At 42.9% G+C, this 16789-nt stretch overlaps 2 protein-coding genes across 4 annotated transcripts in view; one reads left to right on the top strand and one right to left on the bottom strand.

The window, feature by feature from the left end:
• Positions 1-369: 369 nt before the first annotated feature.
• LOC109522360 (keratin, type I cytoskeletal 18-like) lies at positions 370-4175 on the bottom strand. Its single transcript, XM_019880877.1, has 7 exons — positions 3664-4175; positions 2575-2657; positions 2017-2173; positions 1355-1519; positions 1143-1268; positions 818-1038; positions 370-559 (listed from the first exon to the last, which is right to left on the bottom strand). Exons 1-7 carry the CDS (start codon positions 4081-4083, stop codon positions 538-540), a joined length of 1194 nt encoding a protein of 397 aa, XP_019736436.1. The 5' UTR covers positions 4084-4175; the 3' UTR covers positions 370-537.
• Positions 4176-9800: 5625 nt separating this feature from the next.
• Positions 9801-16789, top strand: part of LOC109522359 (intermediate filament protein ON3-like) — a 33688-nt gene continuing 26699 nt past the window's right edge. Inside the window, exons 1-8 of one of the 3 annotated variants that reach the window (XM_019880871.1) lie at positions 9801-10344; positions 11693-11901; positions 12562-12622; positions 12761-12856; positions 12945-13109; positions 13303-13428; positions 13589-13809; positions 14037-14077. In XM_019880871.1, the coding sequence (XP_019736430.1) occupies positions 9892-10344; positions 11693-11901; positions 12562-12622; positions 12761-12856; positions 12945-13109; positions 13303-13428; positions 13589-13809; positions 14037-14077 (1372 nt within the window). In that variant the 5' untranslated portion in view covers positions 9801-9891. The remainder of the gene's footprint in view (positions 10345-11692; positions 11902-12561; positions 12623-12760; positions 12857-12944; positions 13110-13302; positions 13429-13588; positions 13810-14036; positions 14078-16789) is intronic. The other 2 variants (XM_019880873.1, XM_019880872.1) reach the window with 2 other exon arrangements.

Here is a 16789-nt window from a genome sequence, read left to right as displayed (position 1 = left end):
GTTTGAATCTCAGCTCAGGGTTTCGCGAAGTCTACATTCTCACCATGTAACTTTGGACAAGAAGCGGGGTGCACCCTGGGCTGGTTGCCAGCCCATTGCGAGGCACATAAACAACCATTCAAACTCAAATTTACAATTTCGAGTCTTCGGTGAACTTAAAATGCATGTTTTTGGAATCATGGGATGAAGCTGGAATACCTGGAGAAGCCCTCGCTGAAATTCAAAACCACCGACTTCTAAGGCTGACGTACAGTACAGTACTACGGTACTTCACCATCATGACGTCTTTCATGTAACATTCTTTCAATATAATATAATGCTATAAATACGTTTTATATTGTGTAACAACAACAACAAAAACACCAAAAGTCAGCACTGACAGTTTTATTGCCGCCAGGTCACACATTATTGAGTGGGCATGTTCACTTTCATCCCCTTGTGATGCAATTATGTTGGGGAGTTCTATTCCTTGATTGAACAACTTTTTTGGTTTGGACAGCCCTGGATCATCTTTCACAGGAACTGTGGCCGACAGCTTCACTGGAGGGCATCTTGGAGCCTGTTTCACAACACAAATGAAACGGGTTGATGGTTTAAAAAATATTTTGACTCACTTTCAACAATTTTTTTGAATCTCCTCCATCATACGATCTCCAAGAGGTGATGTCAGAATCTGCTTACATCACAGCCATCACTCGAATTCTGTCTTTTTACCCTCTCCTTATGTCTATATACAATGCAAGCTGCAAACATGGACACTGCAAAAAGTAATCCATTTGGACTGAAATGAGAGCAACTTGGTTTCACTGTCACTCACTTGAAATCGCCGCCATCCAGCAGGCTCTTGTAGGTGTCGATCTCAGCTTCCAGTTTCACCTTGAGGTTGAGCAGAGCCTCGTACTCTTGCGTCTGCTGTTGGATATTGGCGCGCAGGTTTCCGAGCTCCTCTTCCAGATGCAGGATGATGGTGTTGTACTTCTCCATTTCCATGTTGTTACGTAGCTCTGTGTTGCGTAGTGTGTCTTCTAGCGATGCTTTCTGTTAAACCATCGTGAAAGAGCAATGAGATGTTTGGGTGGATTGTAGAATGATTCAGCCGGATGATGTGAAAATGGACACAAAAAGAAAAGATGAACGCTTACTAAGCTCTGTTGAGATGCGAGCTCGATTTCCAGAGTTTGTATCTGTCTGGATAAGTCGCTCCGTTCCGTTTGGGCGCCCTGGAGCGCCTCTGTGTTCTGTGATACTTGCGCCTGAACTTCTGCTGTCTAAAGAAGGAAGGATATCACGCCGATGAACCAAATTGCTATTCTAATTACTTTGTTCATGATGACCTTTCACATCACTGGCTTACCTGATTTTCATGCCAGCGTTTGAGATCCTCTGCATTTTTAACTGCGATCTTCTCATAGTTGCCCCTCATATCCTCCATGATCTGGGACAAGTCTTGGCCTTTGGGGGCGTCGACGTCCACTTGCACACCTGACTGGGAGATCTGATTCCTCAGCTCCCTCACCTCCTACACGACAACACAGAGAAGACAGAAAACACACACACACTTTTGAATTCACTCGAAAGAATCCATTCCCCAAATGTGAGTGATGAAAATCACCGCTAATCAATTCATATAATGTTAATTTAGACATTGACCAATCGGTGGTTCACTACCTGCCGTGTGTAGTGCTATCATGTACAGTGACTGCATTGTATTTTAAAAATATTTTGGTGCCCGATTAGCTCTCAGATGGAAATTCATTTGTCTGCTGAAACACTTTAAATATGTTTTGAATTGGTCTTATTAAAAAAAAAAGTATGAACTTCTCAATGCAGGTTTTGGACTAATTCCTACTTTGTTTTGCTTCTACACATGAATCTTGCACATTAGATATTTCTCTCGATGTCATTTCTCCCATACTCTCTCATTTCCACAATCTCATCAATGACTGAACGTTGAATGAACAGGGCAAACTTTGAACGGCAACTACACCGGCAATTGTTTGGGCACCGCACACTCACATTCTCGTGATTCCTCTTGAGGAATTCAAGTTCCTCCCTCACGGCTTCGATCTCGCTCTCGATGTTCATCCTGCTCATGTTGGTCTCGTCAATGACTTTCTTCAGCCCGGCAATGTCGGCCTCCACAGATTGGCGAATTGCCAGCTCCGTGTCAAACCTGTACAAACCAAGACTCCATTAAAAAAACAGGCACTGCATGTTGTGTTGCATGTTGTCTCTGCGAAAAGCGTGTCTCTCCACATCTTGCAAGTGGAAACTTTTAAATCTGAAAAAAAAAAAAAATCATACCTGTGTTTTGGATAAAACCAAAGTGTAACTTTACATAAAAATTTGGAATCGGGTGATTTTCATCCTTCATGTCCTCACAAGACTGCTGGTATTCAAAACCGTGTAAAGATGTTTTGGTGAGATACTATTCTCTATTCAAATCCCAAGCGTGGGTGGAATTGTTTTGTCTGCCTCGGCAAGGCCAAACGGCATGTGACGAGGAAGTCAAGGTTTGCCACATTTAAACAACCCGAACTAAGTGCCCGAGAGCATGAAGAGAAATCAACATACTTGACTTTGAAGTCGTCAGCAGCCAAACGGGAGTTGTCGATCTGGAGCACCAGACGAGCGTTATCTGATATCTTGTCAAAGATCTGAAAAACAAATCCAAGTGATTTGTTAATTGTTAGTCGGCGTTGCTTTCTGTTCCTCTTCAAAATGGGATTCGCGTTCATCATGCAACCTTTGGGGATTCGCTTTTTCACATCATGTACAATAATCTGCAGATGTGATTTGGATCTCCGCATCTGTTGAAGGAACCGAGAGTCAGATTACACAAAGGGGCAATGGAAGAGTGGGAGGAATGTTCCGCTGGATCCCTTCTCCTCCATGAAAAAAAAACAATTTTCCTTGCGAATAAATGTTGTATAAATCAAATGTTCATGTGTTTACGTGAGTCGAGAAGACTAAATTCTTTGTGGCGGGGTGTGGGGACGTTGAATTTCTTTTGCACATCCTGTCTGGCAGGAAAGGGAAAACACACAACGCTTTATGAGTTTGGGGAAAAAGTGTCATTTTGTGAAAGTCTGTGAAAAGACATTTGGCATTTGGAGAAATCCGTGACATTTGACTCCGATGAGTGAAGCTGATTGTTATGCAAGCGGCCCCACTCTCGCTCACGCACATGTACATCGACATACACACTCATGCTGGCGGGACAAGATCCTTTTGTGTGCGACTTAGCAGACATCTGTTTCACATTGGGCCCACGGACACGGGGGGGAGTGGCGTAGAATCTCAATTATAAGCGGCACAGTTTGGGGAACTTTTGTATGTGGAAGTTTCTACCCTCATGGTGGTGACTCATCAAGGGAAGTTGTGAGCAACTTGAAGCGCAGATTGATGGGGGATGGTCAGAGTTGGGCAACCACACCCTTCATTCTTATGCAAGAAATGGGATGACTGACTCGAGAAATTGTGAAAAGAAAAGTCTCAAATGTGCACTTCTTCCCAAGGTTCTTAATAATGTGACACCCAAGTTGGTTATGACTTAATCGCAGGATGAGACAAATTTTGAACCCCCGTGGGCGACCAAAATGTGCAAAATGAATGCAGCCTGCTGATCTCCTCATCATAACCTGACTGCCTGATGACACCAACCTGTTTGCGGAGGTCTTCAATGATGGGTTCATACTTGCTGTAGTCTCTCATGTCAGGCCCTCCGGTCTTCAACGCCTCCCTGATCTTCATCTCCAGCTCCTGGTTGGCCTGCTCCAGGTTCCTCACCGTCTCAAGGTAGTTTGCCAAGCGATCGTTGAGGTTCTGCATGGCCCCCTTCTCGTTACCCGTAATGCCGGCTCCCATGCCACCACCTGCTGCCATGGATCCACTGAAACTCACTCCTGAACCGCCGCCCATCCCGCTGCCCATTTTGCTCGGTCCAGAACGCAGGGAGTACGAAGAGGTAGAGGAGATGCGGGTGCCAGAGCCACCGGCGCCGCCATAGGCGCTGCCAGCGCTGTAGCGGGGTGAGATGTGGGATGCAGATATCTGCTGGAAGTTGGATCTCCTGTAGCTCATGGTGGAGAAGTTTCGTGCGTCACGGAGAAGAATGTGAGAAGTAAGAAGCTTGCTGCTGGTCGGCGTCAAAAGAGACGATGGCAGTGGGAAGTGGGGAATTTATACTCCTCCTTCTCTCCCTCAATCTCAGTTGGCCTTTTTAGACCCTGCCCACTTCAACATCGCCCCATTTTTCATTTCCTGCTCTCTCTCTCATGCTCTCCTTTGCCCACATGTTTCCTTTTCTAACCTAGTGTGTCTTCAACTGTCATGGAAACGTACAAAGCATATTAGAGGCAACAAACCCCGCATGACCCATGCAAATCAGATTCGTTGAGCGAGTGAGCAGAGGCAAATGAGGGTGAGGTTGCACGCAGAAAAATGAAAGAGCTTCGCCAAAACGACCAAATGCTTTTGCTTTACCCATAAAAGGAGTGTTGCCTGCTTTTCATTGTAGCCCAGGCTTGGTCAATGAGGTACATAAATAAAATCTTTTTGCCACATGCAGCGCATCGAATGAAAAAATGTCAAGACTTTGTGAAAATAACCAAATTGTAGCATGAACTGGCAAATCACAAAGTTGACTGGTGATTGCTTAACTCCCCCAGCGAGAACTGAACCTAAGGCTGTAATCACATTTCAACACAAACAATAAGTTAACAGCGAAGACAATGGCTGTTCCCACATTCACAAAGAAAATCCAAAGGACACACAAGCTTCCGAGATACCCCGGAGGTCGTGGAAACGGCGAGATGCACAAAGACAGCGCGTTAGCTGATACCACGCTCAGAATACAAACAAAAACAAAATACAGATAAAGAAGACCTTTGTCCACCAATCACATTATATCTGCAGATCCGCACATATCGGGTCTTCTGTTGACACAATAACTTCTGAGGACCGAGCTTCACAGATTCCTTTGATCGAACACGCTCAAAGAACTCTGAAGGAACAAAAGCCGACATCACAAGGATCAACATGTCCACAAGTTTAAATATGCTACAGAATGGAAAACGCGCACAAGCTGAAGTACTGCGGAACTTTGATTTTTGAGGAATTTTCTCATGATGGAGAGTGGGCTGTGAGAGGCCCTTGAATACCAGTTGCCCCCTTCTCATGACATTTTGTGGTTTATTTATTTATGCGTCTTCTCGTTGTAAATGGTGCCTCCCTCCCCTCTCCACACAAGCTGATTGCACCCTCAATGAAAACCAAAGCAACCTCGTAGCACCATTAGGAATGGGGATGGCCCTCGTACCCTGCCTTAAACTGTAACCCTTTCATGCACCTTGTAACCTGATAACATGATAAGCTGTCCATTGTAGTAACTAACCGCTGTCCCTGAAAGGGTTAAAATCTGCATAACCAATATGACTGACTTATCGTGAGAGGTCTAGTTCTGCAACAACATCGACAGGGTCAAAAGAACTTTCCGTATCAAGACATTCCAAATTTCAGTGTCACCGACCAGCTCGCTCACTCGCACGTAAAGATCAAAAAAGAAAAAAAAACTGTGGAAAATCTAGTTTGTGAAGGGAAGCAGGAGATATAAAGAGGAACGATAAATGAAACGCGCATGACTCAAACCGCATGACAGCGTTGCGGCTGTCTTCATGTGTGTGGAAAAAAACGCTGACAACATTTTGTTTCACCATCGCAACCCCGCAAACAAACAAATCAGGGTCTGCTCAAGTCTTGCCCGGATATGACAGGAGAAAAGAGAGAGTTGATTCTTAGACATTGAAAATATAACGCACCGTTTTATGTGCTTCATTAAAACGTGGCCTTGAAAGAACTGAGTTAGTGTTCTGTGTCTTCGGTGTCTATTAACGACTTTATGATAGCAAAGTGCGTGTGCGAACACCTTAATTCATAATACACGAGAGACACATCTATTGTTTTTGTGTTGATCAAGCCCACATCAACTTGAAGTAACATTAGCAACAATAACAACACAATTGACGAAATTATTATTTCCTAATCACTCAGTCAACAATCCGACAGAAGATAATTGCAATACAGTTGTCACGATGCGAGGTGGTGGTGGACCCCAAAAAGCAGGCAGGAGGGAGGAGCAGGGTGTATTCGAAGAAGTGTATTTAAAACAAAGAAAACTAAATCCAAAACAAAGTCCAAAGTAACAAACAAAAACCATGACTTAAGATAAAACATAACACTGACCAAAACCTGACAAACAAACATGACAGCAAACAAACATGACAGTAGCACGAGCAAACAATGACCCGACAGTGAGTGGTCGGGCTGGGAGTCCTTTTATAGCTCCAATTACCACATTACCAACAGGTGTGCAGCTACAGGGGGAAAAGCCCCACAGTGCCACCTGTTGGTCACAAACCGAAACGTGACAACAGTAATGTTCAGGTTTCAGAGCTACAGGTAAGATAGATTGTTGTTACCCTCTGTTAAAAATAATCAACACAGAAAAACATTCAATGACCACTGAAATAACTTGAAACAGATAAAAGCACAATAGATTTACTATGAACACGAGAATAAAAAAAGTGACATAAAAATAAATATCGAAAATGAAATATAATATACAATAAAATAATGTAACTGAAACTGGCCAAGACAAAACACTGTTCCCTTTCATCCATTAAGTTGCGCAACCTTTCAAGTAAATCACTGTACCGGTAATCAATTTTGACCTGCTTGTTGGGAGCAAATTGCTCATCTGTTGTTTGCAGGGCGTCTTCTCTTGACTGCATGCATCAGCTCTTCCCACAGATGTTCAATAGGATTTTGTCAAGTGACGTGGGGTGAGATCATGGCTGACGTGACACAGATATTCATATGATTAAAATCCACATTTTTTTTTTACATATATATAATTTTGTAGTCTAATTTAAGGTAACTCCGTTGATCAGTGGGGTGGTGCTCTAGCGCCCTCTATTAACCGGTCGTCAATGTTTTATCGTATTTGTCCAAATAACACAAGTCACGTCAGCTGTATGTTTACACATGCAAGAATGAAACGTCCAGTAAGCACTGCAAAACAAAACGAGGAGGAGACTCGGTTATCCTCTCGATATTTATTTTTTTTCGAATTTTGATAACCTTAAATGTGCTTGCGTCTTTTGTTTGAGATGCTTATTTTGGCAGAAGACCCAGGGTGCTATAATTGCACTCTGGGTCGTTTTATTGTCCATTAGTATCTCTTGTTTGATTGAGTTAGTGAGCGTTTTTTGTACGAGTGTGTTTTAAGACTGGTGAAATATTAGCATGGCAGCAGAGCAAAAACTAAGTGTGTATGTTTTATGTGTTTTAGCGCCACCGGCTGTGAAAAACACATACAGTATGTGCAATGAAATGGAATGGAATGGCACTCACGTGACATGCACTTGCAGTCTGCACTCACTGGGTGGCAGAAGTCAGAAAGAAACAGCAGCACTCGCCATACAATGAGGACTTTAGCGACTTGGCTCATTCAAAGTACATTTCAGCACCAGGTGTGACATGGGTTGTTTGAACAGTGCTGTGTTTTTGTGTATTTTACACCGCTGGCACACTATTTTTGAACCAGGGAGAATTTCCGTTAGAGGGCCTTACTTTCACCAAATAAGGCTATGAATCCGAGATTGATAAGGTTGCACGGTTTTGCTATCTCGGCTGGTCTGGTGAGTGTTGCAAAAGTGCATTGTGAACCAGTGACCTGGATAGTGACATCCAATATGGAGGGACGAAACCTTATTGGGGCAGAGACGCCCTGCAATGTTTGAAACCTACGCTTACTGTCGTACTGGAACCAAATTGCTTGTTGAAAAGTTAACGGTTCCCTTTTTTGGCGAGGTGCCATTTTGCAACCATTTCAGTGCAGCAAAGCACCGACAGCTGCAGTCAGTCACCGTTTCCAGAAATGGCACAGTTTGTGAAAATTCCATTGGGCTGGTCAAGTGCCATCACTACATGATACACACGGCAGTGCTGCAACTTAGTGTTTCACATTAATAACTGCACTGCAAAGGATGGACGGTTTAAGACCCTTTTTTTGATTGTATAATGAATACATTTGGGTTTCGGATCAAAAGGTGATAAACGTTCAGAATCCCTGGTTTCGTTTCATGGTATTTACATCTAGATGTGTTCAACAACTCAGGACACAGCGCCTTTTTGAAGCCACTCACTTTTTAAGAGATGTGGTCAAGGGCTTCATGCCATCAGTTTTCCCATCTGTGCTTTTATATCATATGATGGTAATGATATTGACACAATTTTGAACAATTTATACCCAGTAAAAGGTTCAGAACCATTTTCAATATTTTTAGCGACGTCAAGAGGGCAGATGGCGTGTTGTGTTGTGTATCCTGAGCAACGAAGAACCAATGAAGCGACTGCATCTGGAGGCAAGGCAGGAAATGCATTTTATGACTGACTTGACCAATAATTGTGAAGGCTTGGCAGGATCCTCCCGAACACAGTCCACATGGTCCACAAAAATAAAGCTTTTAAATATGATCTGTTTTTATGTTTTTATGCGACATGTTTATTACCTCACCTAAAGAAGTCATATTTTCATGCATCCTTCTTTTTTTTTATGTTGTAATGTTGTACGTTGGTTTACTTGATTCTGTGTGCTGGCAAGATTTTGCAGTGTGGCTTGGGCAAACGAAGAATTAATTTAAGGTGTCCGTCCGTCGTAATCCAGTTTCCATGCCCTCATCCTCTGTGACTTGTAACATGTATGTGTGTCCTTCAGCACATTCCACACTTGGAGTGTCACTTTGCAGCTTCATACAAACCAAAACGTCAGTGTCCTTTTAAATAGACTTGCGATGAGACATTTTGGCCATGGCGAAATTATAAGAAAAACACATTTAAATTGAAAAAAATATTTATCTTTTTGTGCTTGAAGTAAACAGTGCAAAAGTGCCACCACTTAAAATGCCACAAGTTTGCATACCAATGGTTCCACACTTTGTGAAAAGACACACGAAACACATTTGTCAAAAGTCTACAAAGTCGGAGGATTTTTTTCCCCAGTGGATGTTCGCCATCTTTCCTTCTGTTGGATTTTATGGGTAATTTGAAAGCTATTTAAGACTTAAGGTGGGACAAGAAAAAACAAACGGTGTTTGCTCTCCACTGGCTGATAAAGAAAGAATGTTCATGCCTCCACGAGGTTGATCGCGCCACTGGCGAATGTCCACTAAACTCTTGCTTCTGCAATGCGTGCTGTTAAAAGCGATTTGTCACAAGGTGAGTCAAACTAATCAAAGGATAAAAATATATCTGTCACATTTCTGAGACATGCAGTTGCCGGGCACAAACGTGTGCACAGGGAGAAGACACTTTACTTTGCAATATGTCACCCCGATGAGAAGTGAGGGAACAAATTGACGTGCTTCCTTATTTGACTGCGAGCCGGCGCTGCGGATATTTGAGACGAGAGGATAATTTAACGTTGGCATGAGTTTTACAGATGAAAATAACAAAAGTAAGCCTCAGTAACATCATTTAAATTACAGACAAATGTAATAGCATGGGTGATTTCTTCTTTTTATTTATTTATTTTTTTAAGAAGCTTGGACCAACATGAGTTACATTCTGTCGTTCTTTTAAATGATTTTCTGGCTGCAAATGTGCAACAAGATGTGATTTTCTTCCTTGACAACACACCCATCCCCACACCCCATGCCATATTCTTGTGTTCATGACAATGACCAATCACGAACAAGAAGGTAACCCTCCCCTGTTCAGATAAATAGCACCAAACCCCAGGGACGGTCTATCTGCCTGACTCTCCTATCTTCAGCAGAGTCTCCGAGCCTCCTCTCACCCCACCTCGCTGCTACAGAATCCTTTGAGACCATGTCTGTCAGAGCTGTGAAGACCACCACCTTCTCCACCTTGTCCACCACCAAGGGCCCGAGTCAGGGCTTCAGCAGCCGCTCCTTCTCCGGCTACGGCGGCCGAGGCGTGGGTGTCGCCAGGCAGAGCTGCGTAGTCCGCGGCGCCTACGGTGGGGTGGGCAGCAGCGGCGCCGCCGTTGGCGTCGGAGGCTTCAAGGTGGTCGGTGGGTATGCTGCCGGGGGTTCAGGCCAAAGAGCGGGTGGATTCGAATTCGGCTATGCGGGCTTTGGTGGACGCGTGGGTGGTGGTATGGCCCAAGAAGTGGTGGCCCCCATCACAGAAGTGACTGTGAACAAGAGCCTGCTGGCTCCCTTGAACCTGGAGATTGACCCCACCATCCAGTCGGTCCGCATCCAGGAGAAGGAGCAGATCAAGACCCTCAACAACCGTTTTGCGTCCTTCATTGACAAGGTCAGTCGACTTGAAAATGCTGTTTTTGTGTTTATGGGGACATTACCCTAAAGATGGAATTTAGCGAACCAAATGAGCTCACATTGAAAAAGATTCAGCTTCGAGACTTCTGAGGCAATCATTCAAAAGGCTTCTGTGTATGACCACATGCAGCCTTCTCAGATAAAAGTCTTGCACATTTGTTTCAAGGCAAGATGTTGGATCACTGTACAACTTGCTGAGACCATCGCAGGACTCATTACAAGGATTCGCTATCATACTTGATGCCTTGGTTCAAATAGTGGCATCCTCTTTAATGTACACTGGTGATCTACTGACTACTGATACTAATGAATTTGGTTCCTGGCCCATCCCCCATTATCCAGCCCTGTGGCTGCATGCTTACAAACCTGCAAGGCTTGCGGCAGCTGAGGCATCTGACACAAAAACTGCCAAACAAATCATGCGTGACTCGCAGATGCCAAAAGTCAAAACTTATTTACTGTATGCAAGTGTGTTTTTGCATACCATATGTAAAAAGAGTGAAAATGTAAAAGAAAAAAAGACAAGGAGGAGAATAAAATGATGCTGAAATTGATCAAACAGAAATTATATCCATCTATTGACAATATGACTGTTACCCACTTCATGAAGTTGGGTAAAATCAATCAAAAGCAGCAGCCTCCATCAAACGATGTTCAAAAAAATCACAGTCAATTATAAAAATGAAAAATTTGCTCTCAGCCAGTGATTGATCAGCTCTTATCTACATGTTCCCCCCACTTGGAAGTCATGCCTTGGTTTTCTTGTTTAAGGAGGCCCCCAGAAAAAATGTGGGCCAGAAGTTAACCTCCGAAATCAATCACACAAGTTCAGTAGAAAAAAAAACAAACAAAAAAAAAAACAAGCCCTCTCCCCGATCCTCCATCTTGTGAAACGACACATGCATGACATGCATGCTTGTTCTGTTTGCCCAAGACCCCACCCAAAGTGAGAACTCTGAATGAAGACATTGTAAAGGGGCTATCGCGTGTCACAATTGGGAAACACCACCATTTTGTGTTAAAAGCTGCATTGTGACTCCAAGTTGAGTGAGTAATAATTGACATGACATCGATGTTGTGGTGCCAGAGGAGTCATTTTTCATTCCTGGCTTTTTTTTCTCACCGATCCACACAGTGAAGCTAATCATTTAGTGACCCCGATCGCTTCTTCACACATTCTGAAAGACCTTTGAGTCACATTCCATACAGTTTATTCATGAGCGTCCATTCTAGTCAGATCTCTCCGGGAATGTAAGCATCTAATCTGGCAAAGAATGCCCTCTTCTGAAAGTTCTTGTTATTAAATAATGCTGTTATTCCCGCAGGTGCGCTTCCTGGAGCAGCAGAACAAAATGCTGGAGACCAAATGGAAACTTCTACAGGAACAAAGCCCGGCATGCTCCAGCATTGATGCCATGTTTGAAGCCTATATCGCCAACCTGCGCAAACAGCTGGACAACTTGGGCCATGAAAAGATCAAACTGGAATCTGACCTGCATCACATGTCAGGTCTGGTTGAGGACTTCAAGAACAAGTGAGTTCATGTTGCTGTTTAATGTAGACTCCTGCGAGATAGATGACTACCACTCAAAAAATTCTGCGTAACCTCAAAAGCCAAATACAGTACATGATACTGTTTGACTGATAAGAGGAAGTGACTTAAAATGTTCATCGTATTTTGGGAGTTAATGTTTTTCATGCAATCAGGTTTTATTAGACATACAGGCTTTCCTTCTGTCTTGAAAAAAATCGAACATAGTTTAAACTACAGTGTTGACCTTTTTTTTTTTTTTTTTTTTAAACAAGAGCAGCATAATAGGAGAGAAATTGTGTAAGTCAACTGCTTTTTTTTCCATCAACCCGGTTCCCCACATGGTATGGATATATTTTTGAGAGTCAGGTCATGTGTGTTGCATTAATTGAGCAGTCTCCACAACCAAAACAAAATTGGTCAATGAAGATGTATTAATTTTTCATTTGTCAATTTTTAGTCATGTGCCAGGTTAAATAATTGAGTATCTATTTATTGTAAAAAAAATTTAAAAATCAAAATACTATAAATGCATTGAACAGTTTACTCATGTCATGAAATAACCGTTTTAATAATTATAATCAAACACACACCCATATATATACTGTATATGTCGATACATATAACTGTGTTTCTATGTGACTCTTTGTATTATTTGATTAGGTATGAGGATGAGATCAACAAGCGCAATGAATGCGAGAACAACTTTGTCCTCATGAAGAAGGTCTGTCCAGGTCTTGTGACCTTTTTTTTTTTTTTTGTCATAGTCACACCGAATTTAGTTTTTCATCACGAGGGTTGTTTTTGTATTTGTTGCGTAGTGCGCGACAATGCCTTCTTAGCGTTGTCTGTTGCCACGCAGGACACGGATGCAGCCTACCTGAATAAAGCAGAGCTGGAAGCCAAACTCGACGGACTGTCTGATGAGCTTGACTTCCTGAGGCAGATCTTTGATGCCGTAATGAACTGACCTTCAGCAGTATACTGATGATCTGCATCTTAAGTGTCACGTTGTTATGTGTGTAAAAAAACTTATCTTTGAGCAGGAAATCCATGAGCTACAGAGTCAGATCAAGGACATATCCGTTGTGGTGGAGATGGACAACAGCCGTAACCTCGACATGGATGCCATCGTTGCTGAAGTGCGCGCCCAGTATGAAGACATTGCTAATCGAAGCAGAGCTGAGGCTGAATCATGGTACCAAAACAAGGTAACACACCTTATGACAGGAAAGTCTACGGAAAATAGAAACCAAGACAATACCCTTTTGGCCAAAGTCATTTTATCCACAAATAAGAACTAATCACTCTTCCGTCCTGGTGTTCTGTATAAAAAAATGAATTATAAACACCTGATACAGTCAATTTGACTCACCCATACATGCTGCATTTCCTTGCGTATAGTATGCCGATTTGCAGCAGACTGCTGGGAAATGCGGCGAAGATCTGAAGTTAACCAAGGCGGAGATTGCTGACATGAACCGCAGAATAATGAGGCTCCAGTCCGAAATCGACATGGTTAAAGCGCAGGTGAGGTTTTGATCAGTAGATACCAAGAATCAATGTCCATCAAAAATTCTGCAAAATGTTCAAATTTTGTTTTGTTGCCAAACCCTACTCACCACTCATTCACTCAAGAGTAGAGATCATGAAAACAACCAACGATCAAATTTCGCGCTTCATTTACCAGATAAAAAATTTAGAGGCCCAGATCGCCGAGGTTGAGGAGCGCGGAGAGCTGGCAGTGAAGGATGCCCAACTCCGCATCAGAGAGCTGGAGGAGGCTCTTCAGAGGGCCAAGCAGGACATGGCCCTGCAGGTCCGCCAATACCAGGAACTGATGAACATCAAGCTTGCACTGGACATTGAGATCGCCACCTACAGGAAACTTCTGGAGGGAGAAGAAGACAGGTATGATGATGAGTTTGTGATTCAACCATGTTGTTGTGATTTATTGATTTTCAGCAGCAAAAACATAAAGTCACAGATGATGATTCATAGCTAAGAAGAAATTGTTGAAACAGTCAAGCAAAAACATGCCGTTCAATTTAGATTTCAAAACATTTCATGACATCGGTTCTTTGAGTTTTAAGTCGTTCTGTAGCAGAATTTCTCAAGGTCGATGTGTCTCTTTCTAGGTTGGCAACAGGAATCAAGACCAATGTGTCCAAGATGACATGTATGTATTCTATTGATTTGAAAGAGTTTGAGCACTATTTTTGGAGACAGCTGTTCAGCAGATCCTGATTTTGATGTGTCTGGCGGAATGATAACGTGGTTTTAGAAAGTCGATATCACCGTTATGCCTGCTCAGACCATTTTTAATAACTGGTAGAAGGTAGACAGTCGGTCTCATGCATTGTATGTCATTCATAAATACATTGATAACGTGGTTTTAGAAAGTCGATATCACCGTTACGCCTGCTCAGACAATGTTTAACACTGGTGGAAGGTAGACAGTTGGTCTCATGCATTGTATGTCATTCAGAAATGAAACTTCAGTGGGCATCAAGCTTTCTGAAATCTTAAGTCATCGCACAGCTCTGGAGGCGGAAGATGAATAATCTTCATGTCGCAAATGCATTTCTGCCATGTCTAGTGCACAATCAAACCCCGCATTAAAAGGATTAAAAGGAGCCGCTTTAATTGGGCATGACTGAAGTTGGCTCTGTCCACTCCAAGAGCGGCGCAGCCCTCCTGCTGGCAGATGCACGTGTCCGCGCTCATCTGCCAAATGACTAACATTGGGTCTAGCCTGCATGTCGAGTTACACCATACGCTGCGAAGGATTTATGCTAGCCACAAAAATAGAGTCCTTTGTTTATATTACAATGGAATGGCTGAAAAATTAACTGTTCCGATTCAAATTTTTTTTTTTTTTTTTGTCATAGTCACACCGAATTTAGTTTTTCATCACGAGGGTTGTTTTTGTATTTGTTGCGTAGTGCGCGACAATGCCTTCTTAGCGTTGTCTGTTGCCACGCAGGACACGGATGCAGCCTACCTGAATAAAGCAGAGCTGGAAGCCAAACTCGACGGACTGTCTGATGAGCTTGACTTCCTGAGGCAGATCTTTGATGCCGTAATGAACTGACCTTCAGCAGTATACTGATGATCTGCATCTTAAGTGTCACGTTGTTATGTGTGTAAAAAAACTTATCTTTGAGCAGGAAATCCATGAGCTACAGAGTCAGATCAAGGACATATCCGTTGTGGTGGAGATGGACAACAGCCGTAACCTCGACATGGATGCCATCGTTGCTGAAGTGCGCGCCCAGTATGAAGACATTGCTAATCGAAGCAGAGCTGAGGCTGAATCATGGTACCAAAACAAGGTAACACACCTTATGACAGGAAAGTCTACGGAAAATAGAAACCAAGACAATACCCTTTTGGCCAAAGTCATTTTATCCACAAATAAGAACTAATCACTCTTCCGTCCTGGTGTTCTGTATAAAAAAATGAATTATAAACACCTGATACAGTCAATTTGACTCACCCATACATGCTGCATTTCCTTGCGTATAGTATGCCGATTTGCAGCAGACTGCTGGGAAATGCGGCGAAGATCTGAAGTTAACCAAGGCGGAGATTGCTGACATGAACCGCAGAATAATGAGGCTCCAGTCCGAAATCGACATGGTTAAAGCGCAGGTGAGGTTTTGATCAGTAGATACCAAGAATCAATGTCCATCAAAAATTCTGCAAAATGTTCAAATTTTGTTTTGTTGCCAAACCCTACTCACCACTCATTCACTCAAGAGTAGAGATCATGAAAACAACCAACGATCAAATTTCGCGCTTCATTTACCAGATAAAAAATTTAGAGGCCCAGATCGCCGAGGTTGAGGAGCGCGGAGAGCTGGCAGTGAAGGATGCCCAACTCCGCATCAGAGAGCTGGAGGAGGCTCTTCAGAGGGCCAAGCAGGACATGGCCCTGCAGGTCCGCCAATACCAGGAACTGATGAACATCAAGCTTGCACTGGACATTGAGATCGCCACCTACAGGAAACTTCTGGAGGGAGAAGAAGACAGGTATGATGATGAGTTTGTGATTCAACCATGTTGTTGTGATTTATTGATTTTCAGCAGCAAAAACATAAAGTCACAGATGATGATTCATAGCTAAGAAGAAATTGTTGAAACAGTCAAGCAAAAACATGCCGTTCAATTTAGATTTCAAAACATTTCATGACATCGGTTCTTTGAGTTTTAAGTCGTTCTGTAGCAGAATTTCTCAAGGTCGATGTGTCTCTTTCTAGGTTGGCAACAGGAATCAAGACCAATGTGTCCAAGATGACATGTATGTATTCTATTGATTTGAAAGAGTTTGAGCACTATTTTTGGAGACAGCTGTTCAGCAGATCCTGATTTTGATGTGTCTGGCGGAATGATAACGTGGTTTTAGAAAGTCGATATCACCGTTACGCCTGCTCAGACAATGTTTAACACTGGTGGAAGGTAGACAGTTGGTCTCATGCATTGTATGTCATTCAGAAATGAAACTTCAGTGGGCATCAAGCTTTCTGAAATCTTAAGTCATCGCACAGCTCTGGAGGCGGAAGATGAATAATCTTCATGTCGCAAATGCATTTCTGCCATGTCTAGTGCACAATCAAACCCCGCATTAAAAGGATTAAAAGGAGCCGCTTTAATTGGGCATGACTGAAGTTGGCTCTGTCCACTCCAAGAGCGGCGCAGCCCTCCTGCTGGCAGATGCACGTGTCCGCGCTCATCTGCCAAATGACTAACATTGGGTCTAGCCTGCATGTCGAGTTACACCATACGCTGCGAAGGATTTATGCTAGCCACAAAAATAGAGTCCTTTGTTTATATTACAATGGAATGGCTGAAAAATTAACTGTTCCGATTCAAATGATTTTTTGTCACA

This window comes from Hippocampus comes, unplaced genomic scaffold (assembly GCF_001891065.2).
Source record: "Hippocampus comes isolate QL1 unplaced genomic scaffold, H_comes_QL1_v1.1 scaffold68, whole genome shotgun sequence".
NCBI classification, from domain to species: Eukaryota; Metazoa; Chordata; class Actinopteri; order Syngnathiformes; family Syngnathidae; genus Hippocampus; species Hippocampus comes.
Note: the sequence above shows the minus strand (reverse complement) of the source record. Positions and strands in the feature narration are given on the sequence as shown.

Coding starts and splice junctions, on each gene's coding strand:
- LOC109522360 (XM_019880877.1), bottom strand. CDS start 4,083: ATGAGCTACAGGAGATCCAACTTCCAGCAGATATCTGCATCCCACATC. Junction 1,039..1,142: donor TCGCATCTCAACAGAGCTTA/GTAAGCGTTCAT, acceptor ATGGTTTAACAG/AAAGCATCGCTAGAAGACAC. Junction 560..817: donor CTGGATGGCGGCGATTTCAA/GTGAGTGACAGT, acceptor GTTGTGAAACAG/GCTCCAAGATGCCCTCCAGT.